Source organism: Ciconia boyciana, chromosome 10 (genome assembly GCF_034638445.1).
Source record: "Ciconia boyciana chromosome 10, ASM3463844v1, whole genome shotgun sequence".
NCBI classification, from domain to species: domain Eukaryota; kingdom Metazoa; phylum Chordata; class Aves; order Ciconiiformes; family Ciconiidae; genus Ciconia; species Ciconia boyciana.
Genome location: NC_132943.1, coordinates 29,127,098 through 29,145,080, shown reverse-complemented (window position 1 = coordinate 29,145,080; position 17,983 = coordinate 29,127,098). Strand labels below are relative to the sequence as shown.

The 17,983-nt window shown below is 40.7% G+C and overlaps 1 protein-coding gene and 1 long non-coding RNA gene across 5 annotated transcripts in view; one reads left to right on the top strand and one right to left on the bottom strand.

Moving 5' to 3' along the window:
* Positions 1-17,983, top strand: part of LOC140657783 (uncharacterized) — a 185,548-nt gene that overhangs the window by 77,159 nt on the left and 90,406 nt on the right. For 3 of the 4 annotated variants that reach the window (XR_012044486.1, XR_012044485.1, XR_012044487.1), the window contains exon 3: positions 4,583-4,675. This is a non-coding gene — a long non-coding RNA (uncharacterized lncRNA). Of the gene's footprint in view, positions 1-4,582; positions 4,676-10,942; positions 12,178-17,983 lie in introns of those variants that run through there. The other variant, XR_012044488.1, reaches the window with a different exon arrangement.
* On the bottom strand, positions 7,798-11,148 carry CTLA4 (cytotoxic T-lymphocyte associated protein 4). Its single transcript, XM_072875346.1, has 4 exons — positions 11,091-11,148; positions 9,529-9,879; positions 8,927-9,036; positions 7,798-7,896 (listed from the first exon to the last, which is right to left on the bottom strand). Exons 1-4 carry the CDS (start codon positions 11,146-11,148, stop codon positions 7,798-7,800), a joined length of 618 nt encoding a protein of 205 aa, XP_072731447.1.

Genomic DNA, 17,983 nt, shown 5'->3' with positions numbered 1-17,983 from the left:
GAAACACTATTTCAAAGAAGTCAAAGTATTTGATTTTGAAATACCAACATATTTCCTTTTTTTCAGAATTTTTCTATACACAAAAATTTGCCAAAGTAGATATAGACAAAATGTTTAATGTGAGCAGTTTATTAGTGGAAGAGGATATTCAATTCAAATGCTTCATCTATCTAGAGCAGACCTAGGCGTTGAGTGTTTCCTGTTCTGCATGTTGGAAAGTAACACCAAAAGCATCCACGTTGCCACATCTAAACTCTTTTTTTTTGCGAGAATATTTTAAAAAGGTGCTGCATTTAGAGATTACATTCACGTTATGTGCAGGCAGGCTGACGTCCTCTCACTTTCTCCGGACTCTTCCTTTTGCAGCCTGACTTTCATTCAGGTGCCATGCAAGTTGTTACCCTCCTCTGCATGTTATCCACCTACTGAATAAGACATAGCCTGCGTCCCCTCCTCACATAGTCGTTGGACAAGACACTAGCAATCTGGTCCTATGGAGCATCCAGCATTGAAAAACAAAAGAAGAGAAAGGAAACACATGTCCACACTTAGCATCATGACTGCCCTACTTCCAGGAACTATAAAGCAAATGCTTAAGGTGTATTTCCGACTGAGGCATCTGAAACCTGAGAGTGAAGCGACTTTGTCCACTCCAATGAAAGAACCACAACTTCCTTGTGATCAGTGGTAGTAGAGCAATTGCTGTATTTGATATAAGTATATGGAAGCCTGGTCTTTCTTAATCATAAAATATGAAGTAAAAACATAAAAAAAAAAGGAAGTTAATCTGAAAATTACAGTATAAATGATGACGTTAATGTGAAGAATTTTTACACCGGATATGTGCCTGTGGCTTACATATGTGAGGGGGAGTAACATCAGTTTGGAACCTATTGGTAATATTATTATAAGGGCATTATATTATTGCAGAGAGACGAAGAGAGGAAAACGCTTAGAAGATGTTCCATCTTAATGAGAGAGTACTATAAAAAGAAGACTAGAAAAATACTCATAAAATAAAATATGATATAATGAATTAGTTTGGCATTATAGGAGAAAGGAAAATATTATTAATTTGTGAAGCAGACAGTCATCTTTGCTACAGAATTAAAAGTGAGAGAGCTCTTATAAATGCTACCCACACGATGTAACACCTCACCAAAGCTCAACTATGAAACCAACTTATTCTGCTGATTACTGCTGTTCTAGCCATCTTTCCTGCATGTAAAACATTAAGTCAGCCAGTTATGAAGCTATCGAATGTTTCCAGAGTGTCACTTACCAGAAGGATTTGATAACTTACAGAGAAATGAACTGTTTTGCTTTCTGATCTTGATCAAGTACTGCTAACATACCACGTTTTGTGGCAGTTTCAAATGTGGATTATTTTTGGTTCTTGTTTCCCTGCCAAGTATTTCTACAATTTTTGTCCAGCTCATTGCATCTAAATTTTTAATCTGTATGATGCAAATCAATTAGAGCAGGTTTTGTGTTTCCATAGTACCGCCTGACACTGTTCCTAGCACAGGGCAAGAGAAGGCCTATTTTTAATCACCTATTTGTTGTATTTGTTTGGGTTCAAATGAAGTAAAAAGATGACAACAGCAGGAACTAGAGACTATGTCTAGCAGGTAAGAAGGCCGACTCTGAAAACGTACAAGAAAAGAAGTCTTATCAGAGTTTCTACAGAACTTCAAACACCTTAGCTTTCCCCACACACCAGCACATGAAGAGAGGTCTCTGCAGTGCAGCTGAAGGCCAACAGAGACCAGCTTTCAATGAGAATTTTCACAGGGAGGAAGGAGGTTGAGATATTTCTTATAGTTTATGATGATGCAAGTGCCCAGCACTAAGTACTGTGGAAGTTGGTACATACCAATCCCCTCACACTCTGGCGGGAGACTTTCTAGTTTGCACAAAAGTAAGCAGTACTTCTGCTGGCCCCTTTCATCGCTAGTTCAAGGAAGCTACAAATCCCCAAGCAGAAGCTCTAAAAGCAGGACTAAGGTGTAGTAAGTTAACAATAACCCATTTCATGTAGAGCAGGATTCATTTACTGCCTGTGTGTACTGAACTCTAGGAGTCTTTGGGGCCTGGCTACTCAGTTTCTAATTTGAAAGAAACATGGGGTATTTGCTCACTGTAGATATTTTTATTTATGTAAAAACAGAAATCCTGTATTTTTCATGTAAATGGCGATCTCAACCCAAACTTTAAAGTTCATTTACCATAGAAAACCCACATCCCAGGCACTGATCCTGGCTGGGAAGAACAAAGCATCCTGCTGCTTGTTCCAGCTTTCAACACAAGCTGCTGCATCACAGGGCAGAGCATGAATGTCGATAAATCCCACCCACGACACAGCATAGTCCAACCAGATGTTACCCAGTGTTTCAAGCTCTCCCAGTTGTATCACATATGCTGTTACAGGAGGTGGTCTTCTTAAAATCCCACCTACTGGAATCATGTAATTATGTGAGAAATTCCGTTTTCTTTAAAAACAAGGTCTTGCTTTTTATTGAAAAAACCCCAAGTAATCCAGAAGCACTCCAATGATGAAAGAAACGTATCTCAGAATGGATTTTTTTAGTCAAGGTCAAAGCTGTCAGGTTGCCTGATATATGATTTCTCAGGATCATGCCGTGATTTTCTTGCACTCTGACAGGACAACTCTGCGCAACTGCAGCTGCACAGTTACTGTCAATGATACAAAAGATGACTCTAATGGCTGCCCTGTGTGGAAAGAGTTTGTAATGAAAACAAAGAGCCATGAATACATTACCTTTCATTTTGAACAGTCAATATTTCATTACTTACTGAACTGCCAGTATTATAGCTAGTGAGTAAGATTTGCTTCCTTATTATCAATTCTAGCGGTGAATAAAGAAGTACTACATAGCATGTTTGCCAGAAAATTGCATGCCTATAAATACTGTGCTATAACAGAATTCATCCAGATTCTTTAATCCTAATTTTGACTGCATATTTTTCGATTTGTAATATACTTATATTGAAAAATGCCTCTGTCTTACCGCTTCTGCTGCAGGAAGCTTGCCTGTTGCTGCTCCTGTGAACAAAAGTAACTTGAAAAGTTTGGGACCTCATTTCTATCATGTGGATGTTTGAACAGAACAGAAGTGTTCTGTGTTGTTGTGTAGAAGCATCCCACTCCAGAGCAGCAAATGAAGCAGATCAAACTGAACATTTTAAAGTACTACTTTTTCAAAACAACAGCCAGAAGAGAATGAAGAAGAAAAAATGTCAGTGAAGAAACTGAGAACTTTTTGTTCAACTGTAACTTCATAACCACTAAAAAACGTTCATTAAGATATAAAACCATGACTGTGGTTAAGACAGCTGACTATGGAAATAGAAAGAAATATCCATTTTAAAAGTTAAAAAAGGAAAGAATAGTGAAATTTTGAGTAGTTAATAATCTCCTACTTTGTGGAAGCATCTGCCTTGTCACATCAGCAGGAATTATTAATAATTCCCGATTAAGTTTTGTCCCTTACCTGAACTCTTCCTTGCTCTGTCCCTCTTGTAAACAACAAAAACTTTTAAACTGTCTTCAGGGACAATTTTTACAACCCCCCTTCCCATAGTTACTAAGATATTTTATCAGTAACTGTTATTTGATCAAACATACCACAGTTCCTCACCATCCCTCTTTGATATACAATATAAAAGTACCCTTAAATAAGACTGTTCTTTTATCAGTCACAAAAACCATTCACACAAAATGATAACAAAGTCATGTAAGTGCTGAATGTCTGTGTGTAGAAGTACAGGAATAATTATGCCCAAGTGATGCTCAGGAATCTGCAGGATCAGCAGAGTATGGTGCTGTGTATTTGTAATTCTTTCCTCATTCTCTGCAGCTCAAAAATGTTCTGCATTTCACCTCTTCCCCACACCTCCCTCCCAGCCTGCATTCAAAATTTATGTTACCCTCCCAGGGACTGTAGAGGCCCCACAGCCTAGCTGTGATAGAAGCTAGCTCAAAGTACCATTTATGTGTTCAAGCAAGCATGCAGTTTACAAATGTCAGGAATAAATTGTTTTTAGTAATGCATAAAATCATCTGCTATACACCAGCCTTCTTTGGTTTGGATTTCATTATATAACTCTTGGCTACATCATCTGATTCCTATTTATGCCTCTCCTAGAGGCAGAGCTCTTTAGTCATGGTTCAGACTGTTCCCATCGCGGGGAAAAATGATGCATTTTCTGGTTTATTTTTCAGGGCTCACTCCCCAGCAATAGCTTTTGTCTAGCAAAAGGAAGAAGCCAGTCCTATCTTACCTTCCAATGTACTTTGCCTCCAAATCTCACCTCATTGCCTACTCGTAGAGTAGCCAGGTGGGAGACTCTTGTCACATGTTTTTCTGTATCAGTTAGGACTCTGATAATTGAAAATGGCAAGGAGAAAAATAGTTCAGATAAAAACATGGATGAAAATGAAAATAGAATATTGAGGGGTAGGGGGTGGCATATGCCATTGTCTTTGATGCAGACAAGTGTACCTGTGAATGCCCACTCAGATGCAGCCAGAAACTCACTCTCTCTGTTTCTCAAACAGGCTGACATATCTCCTGGCTGGGTAAAGGGCTCATCAAAAGCGACTCTTCCTGAACCTCACCAAGCAGTATGGTCTCCTTATTTGGGTGTCCAGGTAAGATTCTCAGTTCTGTTTTTAAACGCCCTGTTCTAATGAGCAGAGTTCTGAGACCAAATCCTTTCACCTTTCCTTTTCACATTCTTCCCAGAAAGAGTCAGGATTTCCTCTTTATTGCATTTTCTGGGATGTACACTGACCTAGAGTGTGCACCTTTCATATTGGTACTGCTGTGATCTGACAGAAAACTGTATCTGACTTGCATATGTCAATTTTTTTTTGAGTGCTGATCGTGGCAAGATGCTCTCCAAGTGTCAGGGAAAAGTACAGAGCTCGAGGTCCTGGAGGGCAGCACAGGGCATCAGGGGAATGGAAATTCCCTGAGGTCTGGGCTCTGCACTCTTCAGAGCTAGCTGCTGTATGGACCATATGGAGATAGGTATAAGTATCATCTTTGCAGGCACTTAGGCTCCACTCATCTCTGTAGTGCCAGATACAAATTACAAGAGTATCATTGTCAATAAAATCTGAACTGAAATCCCACTTTGGTCTTCACTGCTACATCTGCTGATTTGAGTGCACCTATTACTCTGCCAGAAGATTTGAAAGGGGAACCTGGCTTAGGACAAAAATGATAATGCGTACTTATATAACATTTAGCTCAGAGAAGGCTGCTACAGTGGTAAGGAAAGCCAGAGAGAGAAAATTAAGCACTGCAGAAATAAGAGAAGTAATATAACCTATATTATCTCCCATAACCTTCACTATATATCTCCCATAACCTTCACTATTCAGGTAATTTAGCAGCCTGCAGCTTATTTAGGACAAAATTCTTCACTGATCATTACAGACTGAATGTCTCAAGGAAATGCTAGTGTACTAAAAGGGATTAGTCCAGGTGGATGCAGAAGACCTAACCATGGTCAACTTAGCTGCCAGAAATGAAGGTGAATTGGAATACACACAGGTTCTATGGTGACACAGATTCACAGCCAGCTGTGGCCAGAGGTCATGAGGTTGTTGATACAGGTCCAAAGCATCTCTTCACCCGGGAGGGATAAACTTAGAAAATAATTTACTTGAGCTGCTTTTAGATTGCTTAAGAAAACTAAGTTCTTGGTCCCAGTGTATAGGAATTGTCAAGGAAAAGAAAAAGAAGAAACAGTTGATTACTGATTAGGAGTCAGATGCATGATTCAGGGGATATCTGAGCTACTACTTGCTGTGGTGGAAAAAAATTGCCCTGGATAATTATTCTTGCTTTGCCAGAATAAATTTATCGGAAGACTTTACAGCTTGTACAAGTGGATGTGTGGGTCAAATCTATTTTTACCAATAATGGAACACATTTCTCTGAGCAGGCTGCACTTGAATAGGCAGAAATTCAGTCATTTTGCAGTGACGTCAGATGTGTGATCTTTGACCATTTTTTATCCCCAAAACAGCAGGTTAGTGGAAAATTAGGGGAAAAATCCCAGACTGATATCAGAATACTAAAACGCCTTCAGAAAAAGGGTATGTCATCAGATGCTACTTTTACTTAATGCACTACAATTGTAGGTCAACATTGAGAGAGCAGTTAGCACTTGCAAACATTGGCAAATTGAGAATGTGAATGTTTATTTGTACAGTTGGAGGTGGTGCCAGTTGAAGGGGCAAGAGGGAAAAGCAAACCAAAAGAGCAATGAGATTTGGTGTTCTGGGAGCTGCTGCCACTGCAGGAACGTGGCATAGAGGGCTGTGGGGTTTGGGTTCATAGTTATGGAGCCAAGAAGATGGATTCACAGCTGTGAAACAGAGACACATGCTGCCAAGTTTTTGGGTTGCAAGGTGAAATTTTGATAGCAAAGAGTCAAAGTAGTAGGTAGTAGCTGAGAATGCTGAAATTGTTTTAAGCTCCAGCAGCTTTGTGTGTCGGCTAGCATTTAGTGAGTGAGAGTGTCAAAGAGGTGCAAAGAAAACAGGATTTGAAACTAGGACTAGCTTTTTGTATAAACATGTACAGGAGATGCTGTCAAAGTCGTTACAGCTACCTTCTGCAAGTAACTTTGCTGGAAGTGAAAAGGTCTCTGAACCACATCACAGCAGCTCTAACTAGACAAATAGAAGACTTGACAGATTTTAATGGTGGCCCCCTGAGAAGGAGAGCTGAGAAAGTAAGTGTTGGCATGAGCACACAGGCTCCCTCAGAAGGGCAAAACACAGGGTCAGAGGGGAAAGGTTCATCTTGTCATCACTGCTTTCTAACATGTAGCCACTTCCTGTTTCTTCTGAGAATGGTGAATAAGAAATGAACTTGAATTTGGGCAAAGCTTCAAGATTTTTATTGAATGGTACATAACTAATAAACAAGATTATACACTGTCGGTATTTTCATGGAAAATAGACTCAGTTAAACACAGCAACATACTTCTGCCTTTTGGATAGATGCTAATTTAGCATTTGTAAAACGCAAGACCCCAGCAGAGCTGGAACATCCTCCCAGCAACAGCCTAAGAGGGCTCCTGCTGGGCAGTCTTTCTTTCCAACTGAGCTGTCAGCACTGGCTCAGATATTATCGATGTTAACTCCAGCATGGCACTGCTGGGACACAATGCCAGCGAAAGGAGCTGAGATCAGGCTTTTAGAGCAGCAGTGTCATCAGTGCCAGCCTACAGTGATGCCTCTGTGGAAGCGCAGAGCACTAATGCCAGAAATGGGTCCAATAAATAGCAATGCAGGGAAACAAGTCAACATTCCTTTGTACATTAGTGTGCTCTTCTGCCCCTGCCCCCCAGACCTATAGGATTAGCCTTGCAATGACACACAAGCCTCTGTCGTAATAGTGTTTGGATTTCAGATGATCAGTAGACATGGTGAAATTTGACAGTAAGATGCTCAGCTGCAACAGCAATAGCTCTTAATGCTATACATATATATGTATATATAGACACTACATATTGGTACAATACAACTCAAAGAATCAATGGCCTAATGCAGCCATTTTTATGTGACAGGGTTAACCTTGAAATATTAATGCATAAACTATTTATTCTCCTCCAAACCATAGAAGTTACAAAGAATATTCTCTCTCCTTCTCGTACACCTTTGTAATAAGACAATTACTTTTATTTCTTTAGCTTAAGTGAATTAGCAGACTCTCCATCCCAGCTAGGAAATGGTTTCTCTCTTTTCTTGTTTCAGTTAACAGTGATGTGGAATGGAATCACTTTTTTCTCTAGCTTTTCAGAAGGCATTTTCACATAGACCCCAGTAGTGAGACATCGTCTTCTTTTTATCTATAAAATACAGGAAGACAGTAAAATAAACAAGTGATCACAGCATAATCATTGACCAGTACATTTTAGAGAAAACTGATGGATGTTCTGCCTTTACTGAGCAGAAGGTATTCTAGACACCTTTCCCTGTCACCCCTCTTTGTAGAAGATCTGTTGAGACCATTTGAGGGAGAATCAGGAGTTACAGGGGCCATTTAGCAAAAACCAGAGTCCTGCCATTCATTTAGCCCTTTGAAGGTGCTCCTGCTGCAGAGTTCAGTATTGGTTCAAAACTAGGAGTGTTCACACCGGACAGTTTCATTTAGCTTCCAGGGACAAGGGCAGATTGAAAAATATGGGACAGGGATACTGTTTGGTTTTAAGCTTTGGCATCAGGTTTATTTCTAACAGACTGTGAGTAGCCCAGCCCCCCCCAGAAAGAGGCAACCCAGGCTTACATTTTGCATGCCTTTGTCTTTGTGCAGATATTTCTAGCTGTGAAGTTAAAAATGCTGTAAGTTACAATTCCCCCCCATCACAAGGGGAAGCCTCTTTAAATTTACTTTGCACAGAGGTGAATGGTGAGAAAAGGAAAAATCAAATATTGGGATTTTGTATGAATCAGTTGTGAAATCAGATTACACGTGAAGACTGTTGCCTTTGATCCCAGAAGCATCCAGGACTCCAACCTGTTCTAAGCATCCAAACCTAAGCCAAGGGTCAGTCCCAGATGTAAGCTGACTGCTTTCTGGCACTCTGGCAACACAAATGAACCATAAACAAATCTAAATGGCAGCTCCAGCAAGTTCTCGTATTTTGCATTATTCTAACAGCATTGCAGCAGTAAAAAGGAACATCCCACTGTGTTTGTTCCCAGTGTTCTTCCCTGTTCTCATTTCTTTCTCCTTGTCCTCATCAGACACAATGATGTCTCATCACACAACATCACACAATGATGTCTCATCACACATTTCACACAATGTGAAATCATTGTCCTCATCACACATGAGGGGTGTTATTAGCAGGATGGGGCTGAGTTGATGGGACTTACCGCTTTGCCCACGAGAATGGCTGAGATGATGATACTGTAAAGAAAAAATCCTGAGGCAGTAGCTCCTAATACCCAGAGATATATGGCAGTGTCTGGACAAGGTTCTGGATCTAAAACATATGATATCACACAAGTCATGTCACACATGAGCCTCATAAGGAAGCCCCTAGAGTCAATAAGTCAGCCTCCACTTTGCTTTTCTCTAGCACGTGCTATCCCAGGATACTACCAGGATTGAGCTCTGGGTCCCTGCCCACTCAACCTCCAATGCAAATAGGCTTTATCTGTAGAAGAACATACACCTTACTCTTCATCGTTTCTGCACTTACATATCTAACTGCCTAGACATACATGTACACTATATGGTATTGCTTATGCTGTCAAACATCCATACATTGCTAAATACATTGCGTGACTATGAATATGCCTGCTTTAGGTGTGTGCAGGGAGACCTGAAAGGAATAAGAGCTAATCATGATTCTCAGAGCTTGAATCAGTGTTCCATCTCACTTCTTACAAACAGAACTTTGAAGACCTTTGAGACATAACAGCAACTCCCTTAACCTGGGAATAGCACAGTCCTGTAAAGCTGCTTGGCTTACCAATGACATAGAGATGCGTTCCATTTCCCTTGTTCATAAAATAGGGTGGAGGGTACATCCGCTCCATCTTGCAGATGTAAAGACCAGTATCATTAGCTTGCAGGCCAGTGAGGGTGAGGGTCACATTGTTTCGGCTAGGGCTGACACGGCACTGAATGACCTCTTCCACACTGAACATTTTAAACTCCGTTGTGTAAGTTGAAGCACAAATCTCAGTGAACTGGTCACCCGTCTGTTTAAGCAGAGTCACTCGAATTTCCTTTGCATTCCCAATGTGCTTGTATTTACACACCAAGCTGGCGACTCCTTGCCTGTTGGCCAGCACCATTGCTGGCTGAGTCACTTCCATTACTGTAAGGAAGTAAAGAGCATGACGGTAAGTGAACTGTCAAGAAATGATCTGCAGTCATTTACTTGAAACCTGCACAACAGGGAGTCCTACCACCTCCTATTATCCATGGGTAATTCCTAGAAAAGCTGCTAAATCCTTCCCAAAAAAGGACTCCAAGACCACAATTCACATAGGCACTGCATTAATATACTTAGAAAAGCTCAAGAAGTGTTTTCATTACTATAAATTATATTATAAATCTCAGCAATTACTTGTTGCTTAAATAGTAGGTAATTTGGCCCACTTACTGGAGCAATGACCTGCATGCTTCGGTTTCCCTCAACACAAACTTTTAAATGTACATAAGAAAGCAAAATACTAGACTTCAGATGGTAAAGCTGAAATTTGAAATTTACAATTAGGCATTTAAACCACAATTTCTGCCTGGTAGAAATAAGCAAGTTCACATTTAGAAACAAACAGGTTGACATCCTGTATGGAACATGGAACAGAACCATTAGGGTAAGAGTAAAACTGAATGGAAAACCTGTTTGCATATTTTTGTTTCTGATCTTTTTGCTCCTCATTTTTAACCAGCTATTCCCAAGCCTCAGTACAGCAACAGTATATACCCCAAGCCACCGTATAGCAACACATAGCAAAGCCTGATAAACATACTGCAAAAAATCATTATAAATCTTAAAGGGAAACTAGTGCACCATGTGCATCCCCATTGGCTGCTTTTTACAACTTCTATACTCTATCCTGCTACACAATGGGAAGGCACTGATTTTTGCTTTAATAAGCTGTGAAGACTCAGTATTATTTGTTCAATTTCATTTTATATCACTCCATTTTGGGGCAGGGCTTATCTTCTTCAGTTCTGTAGTGCAAGAATTTGGGACGAAGAGGAGTAGAATTTCTCCATCCATTCAAACCTCAATATCCACATTATCAGCTGCCAACAACTTCGCTCACAGGCCCTGGTTTGTAAAAAATCTTTCTTCCTTCTTGAGCTACTCTGAATCCTGCCAAGCCTCTCTACAGATGCTACTGCTCTAAAGCCTGTGTGTGGTTTTCCAGATACCTCACGGTGCCCCAAGACCTTGTTCCCAGACTGTCCTATGGAGGGGTCCCATGTCATCTCCCTCTCCCTGTTGTACCCAGTCCATCTCCTGCAAAGATGTGAAACCGAGAAACCCCAGCTACCTTGTCTCCTTCATCTACCCACCTTCGGCAATGGCAGTGGCTGTGCAGAGAAAGCCCACGGTGACCAATATTGAGAGCATTCCTGCGCTGGGACAGATGCTGAAGGGACTGAAGGTAGCTGATGCCTTCAGACTTTAAGACAAACTGGAACTCTCAGGACTGGAAAAAAGGCGACACCTTTCAGGATACTGAATCTTCGAAATGTTTGAACCCACACAGAGTCAGTGTGTATATATATAGCTTTGATCCCAGATGCTGTACCTGAAAGTAATATGAAGCTTTGTTTTGGTTTTACGAGAAAGGAAGTAGTGGGTTTGATTAGTACGTGCACAGTTAACCTCAAACAGCATGAACAAAAACAACTATTCAGCAGATGGAAAATATATATTCAATCTGAAACTGCCATCCATTCTGCTTTAAGAATTGGGGGAGGAAAGGTAATCATCCAATAGAGCATTTCAGGCCCTTTCGTACTGCCAGCTTGCACAATCATAGCACTTAATATTTTAGCAATCATCAGGTATTTCCTACTAGAATAACACACATAGAATTATACTTCTGCCTAATGTGGCACAGTGAATCAGTGCGAGCTAGCTTTTTTATGGAGGGCTTCCCTCCGCCCCCAATTTCTTTGCTTGCTTTAATGTTAGTGCTTTTGATGTTTAAAAATTGCTGTCCCCTTCAAAATACTGATGACACTTGCAATTACTTCATCTTTTCATATCAGCAATGCGACCTGAATCATAACCCAGCTTCTTTAGGCTGTCCTGTTTCCAAGAAAAAATTATCTATCTAGGTTTATAGCTAATGACTTCCATATCTATACAGTACTTTCCCTATCTACGGACTTTACTGTCTAAGTACCTTGAGATCAACAGATGAAAAACACTGCAGGAGCTTTGATTATTGCTATCTCTGCTTAGAGCACCTGCGTCATTTCAAATCTCAGTGAAACAGTTTTCACCCATTGGCCTTTTAAAGTCATGTAAGGTCCGAAAATCATTGTGCTTTTTTATGTGATAGACTGTTATATCCATGAATCATTGCCTAAAGAATTTCATAAAAATGAAGTTACACTTCAGTTACACTGCAGGTCATCATTCTTTTTTTTTCCCACACTTTGAGAAGTTCTTTCAGAAGGTGCTTCATCATTTATATATGTAGATGTAGCAGATTGCAAAGACCTACTTTTGAACTGTGACCTAGAAAAACTAACAGCATTAGTTCTTGAAGAGTAGCCTGCCTAATCCAAAGACACAGGATAAATATTTGATCTTGAAATCACATAAATACGTAATAATATAAATAAATTTACTGCTTCCATACTTAGGTCATGCAACAATTGTTTGTAAGGACAGATTCATAGTCAGTTTGATCTTAACCAGCATTCAAAACAGAACTGATGATAAATAAAAATATGGCTATGGGAAAATGAAAAACTGCACCCTAATAATGAGTCAGACCCATGTTGTATTACTGGTTAGACAAGCTTAAATCAATTTTAATATTAAATTTAATATTAAATAAATGCTATTGCAACATCATGTACCAGAATATCAGTGAGATTTACGGCATGAAATTACCAGGTTATACCTAACACTTTCATATCCAGAGTAGTAACCAAATTACCTGTCCTATGTGCCTTTTGGGCTTGGATTTTGTATGCAGTTAAACAAATGATGCATTTGAGCTTCAACAACCATAATGTCATCTCCTGATAATTGATTGAGACTGCAAATTGATGGTGCGATTAACCACTAAACACTTGCAAAGGATTGCCATGTAAAATTCAGCGCTCACTGTCCCACATATCCACAGTACCTTATACAGCTAGAGTTAGAGGTAGTGCTCTGGTGCTGCTCTCTCTGGCAATTGAGACTGCTCTGGCAAACATTGTGTTTCCAGTGGTACTCGTTTCCTGGCTGTTTTGTTCTCAGGGTGCCTTTTCAGATCAACCACTTTTTACTTTTTACCCTTGTTCCTCCTTCAAAGCCTCATGTTATGATGACTGCTCTGTAAGTCAGTCACAATATGTCTCCCTGTGGAGTCTCTTCAAGTCGTCTCTGTCTTCATAGCCAGGGCAGCCTGAGGTGAGCCTAGAGTATCCCCCTTCCAATGGATAGAGATCACCTTGCAATGGTGCCCTCTATCCTTGCTTATCAGACTTTGGATCTTGAGTTAACGTATGTAGATAGCAGATGGATGATGCAGTAAAATAGAGATCTTGTTCAAAATAAGATCTCTCCTTCACTGCTCCTATCCTTCCCAGCTCAGTTATGGCATGGAACAAGGTACTCGTAGTTCCCACCTAAAATAACATCCACAAGAATCACTGGGGACACCTTTTGTCCCTGCTGTGCCCCTCTTCTAACTACTCCTCAGCTGATGAAGAGTCTCTGGACTTCTGCTTGGTCCACCTTCCCTGTATATCACAGCCATGCTTTGTGGGCTACAGCTGCAGGACCTGTCTTCCCTAGTTGCTGTGCCTTCTTGTCTGTGTAGTCTGGTATCTTCCTGCCCTGACTTCCTCATCTTGAGAACTTTTTTTCTTCCACCCTTTCCCCATAACTGGAACCTGACACATGGCCTAGGTCCAGGGCAAGGGAATGGGTGAAAGAAGAGCCCTCCCTCTGACTCTGAGATTCAGAAGGTCTTTCAGGAAGGATATTCCTCTGGCTGTCTCCAACAGCCTGTGCTTTGCACTTGCCATGTCCAAAAGCTCAGTGTAAGATGAATCTTTCCTTTAATGCACGTACTTATATTATAGTACTCTTTGTTCTTAGGGGTGATATTAATCCCCAGGTCACCGGAAACCTTTATACTCTACATATGCAAAGTGTCAGAGCAGGGGAGGGGACTGAGGGCCTTGCAGAGCTAAGCTGCAGAGCCTTAAACTGAGGAATCAGCTTAGGAGTGGTTTGGGTCTCACGGCCTCTTTGAACTTAGCTCAGAGAGGGACATGCAATTTACACTGAACACTGGACGACACTACTGTGATGAGTCAGATTGCTAGCAAGTTAAATAACTCTCATGTAAGTTTCTTTCTTATTTTGGGTTAGTTGCTCACATTTTAGTGATTTGAATTGCTTTTCTTCATTGAACGCTTGTTAGGGCAAACCTTCCTGCTGACACCCTGCCAGAATTCCCATTGCAAAATGTTATTAATCACAAAATTATTTTCATGCTTCAAAGCTTGTCTCATGCTGCCCATGTTTTTTTCTTCTGTGACAGGAACTTGCTTGGTGAATTGCTTGAGATGTAATGGGGAGAAGAGAAGCTTATCATTTGCATAAGTATCTGGTTTCAGGATATTTTGTTAAACTCAGAATGTGAGATCATGTCTTATTATGTTAAACAGTTCACGTTTTTACCATGTTAGTTTGCCACAAACCTATTGGGGTTTTGAAATGCACTGTCATTTGAAAAAAAAAATCCAGACCTCTAAGTGGTATGGCTGAAGAAAAAATCTTTTCTACAAAACAATAGGTAAAGAGAAAAGGAAATAACACAGTGACTGGAAAAATATTGTTTCATTACCATTAAAGGACTAAAACCTGATTAGTGTAAGTAAAGGCCTAGATATGACCAAGTTTGGTGGATTAGTCTTGGTTCCTGAAGGAACCACAATTCACATCACAAAACCACTGATTTTTAAGTCTCTCAGAAATGAGGCCTTTCTGTCATCTTCTAACCTGGATTTACAGATGCTGCTCTCTAGTCCTAAACCTGTGCCCTCAATCCAGCCTCAGCAGAGGCGAGGACACCACTAGCTGAGGAATTCTCCATCCAGTACTTCTCAGGGCACACAGGGTTGGTCTTCTTGTGCACTTCTGACCAGCAGATTGTCCAGAAGGATTTGAGGTGTGGGTGGATGTGTGAGCATCCTTTTTCTTTGTGCTACAATTGTTGGTATTTCCTTTTTACAGTCTAGGCTTTGTTTCCGCTACTGTAACATTAATTACATCCAACAGGCTTTCCTGAAATTCAGGGCATCTATAGTTATCTAACACAGAGGGAAAATTGCCTCACAACTTTTCATGCTAACAGTTCTCAGTTAGCCTTGAAGGTCTGCATTGTACCCCTTACCTGGCTGGGTTTGCTACATGTTATTTTAATAGTCCATACATGCCCCAGTAGCAACCAGAACCCCTGCCTGGACCAGGACCCCTGTGAATGTATTGCCTCCTCCCCATGTCCTATGCAGCTTACAGTCAAAATGTAAGATCCGAGACTGTATGGAAAGAGATATAGACAGAAGTAAGAGGAAATAGAGACAAGACTGAGAAGCAACACAGGCAAAAGGTGTTTACACACCAGCTTCCTTACTCTTCTCCAGTTTCCTTTAAGGGGTTGTGGCAGGGGAGAGATTTTAGGAGGAATTTGAACACCGACCCTGATGTATCTTGGCAGATGTTTAAGACTTACCTTTAAGGAAGGAGCTTTCCAAAGCAGAGCACCACAAACCTCTTGTTAATAGGCCAGTCACTTGGGAGTGAACACAGAATAAAGCAGACACCTTCATCCCAGAGTGAACACTGAAAGCTAGTCTGTTTTCAGGAATAAGCAAAAAAGAACCAAAGGAACCCCTCAAGTCTAAACATAAATCAGTTAAGCATACCCCATGATGAGCTGCAGCTGTGGAGACATGGAGAAACACTGGAGAAAGCTTTTACTTCTGCTTCCATTTATTTCTTAAAGCATTGCAAAAAGGAAAACCAGCAAAAGGTAGCTGTATTTCTGATAATCTCTGGCTCTGACAGTACAGCAGTTTGCATTTAACGAGGGACACAAGAATAAATAAAGAAGAATAAATAAAGCTTTGCTGAAGACATGTGAGGAGTGTTCTCCTCAAAAATGAGATGTGCAAGAAATATTTTTAAAGGGTACAGATGAGGAGCATAATTCACGTGTGGTATTTAGCTTAAAGGCCTACTTCCAGTTTTCACAGGGCTAATTAACACCCTGATTTTTTTAAAAAAATCTTTTTTATGGCATTTCAAACTACAAGATCAAAGCAGGACTCCTGGAAAACCTAGAATTAAACCTTTATATTTAATGTTTATAAAGCAAAGGACTGAAAGAAGTTTACATGAAGGAGATAGTGCTCCAGCTCAGTGGACATACAGAGAATCCAAATATCTGAAAGACAGGGGACCTGACAAGGAAAGGCATTTTCCTAAGCTCACAGTGGGAAATTCTGTTCAAATCCAAGGGATGGCATGGAGCACATTCTAAAGCACCTCTTTGAATTGATGACAAGTGGGTAATGAAGATCAGCTTTGTTCACCAGTCAAAGTCTGGAGGCCATTTCTGAAGAGTGAATGAGAGCTGATAGTTAGAATGGGATGGGCTGGAAAATGAGATGAGATGAAATGAAGTTAAATTAAATAAAATTAAATTAAAGGAAGGAAGGAAACTTAGTAATATAGCAGAAGGGGGAAGCCAGCAGACAGACACAAAGAGAATGACAAGGTGTTCAAATTGACAGATTCACAGTAACATTTTGAATATATAGCAGCGAGCCGAAGTTTGTCAAGGCCGGAGAAGAGAATGTTTCAGCAGTTGAGGTGAATAGTGATCATGGGCTAAGGCTTCTAAAGGCATTTTGTCACATTCAACCACATCCACACTTGGTCTGATTTGCTTGTGCAGAGAGTGGATCTCAGAACTCCAGCACAGGTATGCATCTCTTCCCAGGAGCACACCGAGTTTGGGAACAGAAGCCAGAAGCCTTGGACGTCTTAGGGAAACAGCTTCTGTGTGGAAATCTCAGAGGGCTCTTGATGAGATGGATATAGGGAAATGAGAATACCAAGAGGGGAAAGGATGTTTTGGGCAGAAATATGAGTGGCTGGATCAGTGAAGGGTATATGTAGCTTTTCAGTGCTTCCAGATGTCACTGTTTGGCTGTGAATGAAGCGTATTTCCAGACAAAACCTGCCCAGAAGCCACTTACAAATGAAAACACATTTTAGTAAAGACCAGATAGTGCACCACCTGCATCCCTGTCAATAATGTTCCTTAAAATTTACATAACAGAGCAAGGTGGTATGGAAACACAGCACTGAGGGGTGGGGCCCACTTCAGAATCTCTCCTTGCTATAACCTCACCTCACTTTTCTGCTTCCCACACCTTGTCCTTGCCTCTTTCTTTGCAGTTTTATCTACAAAAAGCATGGAATGAATAGTGGTTTTATTATAGATTGTTTATTCAGAGCTTGTCAGAGAATCTGTTCCTGGGAATCCTGTCTAAGATCTGTAGGGCTGATGCCCTGATGAAGTGATATGCTCGATCAGTTTGCCTTTGGTCCATGGGCCACCACATGTTACTGAAAGTTTACAGTGATGTGTGCAAGGCTTGTGAGTTTGCATTAGAATATGTGTTAAATCATAGGCTGGAAGCTCTGGAAAACAAAGATAAGGCATTTCTGGCAGAGGGTTGTACAATAAATCCCAAGAATCTTCTTGAAGGGTAGAAGTTGCAAAAAAAAAAAAAAAAGTCACCCTCTAACCCAGACCTCTCTGCAAATGGGAGGCTGTAGCCAAGCGCTGGGTTCGTGGCTGGCATCATGTGAGTCAGCAAACTAAAAGCAGGTCCTATTCCTTCCAAAAATGTATCAGCTGCAGGATTTGTTGCTCAACCCACTCTTCACTGCAGAATCTGATCTCATGTACAAAGTCTTACCATTGCATTAGTGATAACTCAAACTCCCTTTGTCTTCCCTAGTTTACAGAGTACTTGGAACCACATTTCTAGGACTTAGCAATTCCCCTTTCCCAAAGCCCCTACCAGGGCTAAGTATGAAAACAAACCCCTGAAATGTCGGAGAGGCCAGATGTACAAGGGGAGGCCGAGTCTCTCATTATCCAAAGTGACAGTTGGAAAAAGTTGACAAGCCTCTACCCCTCTGTTCA

Coding starts and splice junctions, on each gene's coding strand:
- CTLA4 (XM_072875346.1), bottom strand. CDS start 11,148: ATGCTCTCAATATTGGTCACCGTGGGCTTTCTCTGCACAGCCACTGCC. Junction 9,880..11,090: donor AGCCACTGCCATTGCCGAAG/GTGGGTAGATGA, acceptor ACTTCCTTACAG/TAATGGAAGTGACTCAGCCA. Junction 9,037..9,528: donor AACGCATCTCTATGTCATTG/GTAAGCCAAGCA, acceptor CATATGTTTTAG/ATCCAGAACCTTGTCCAGAC.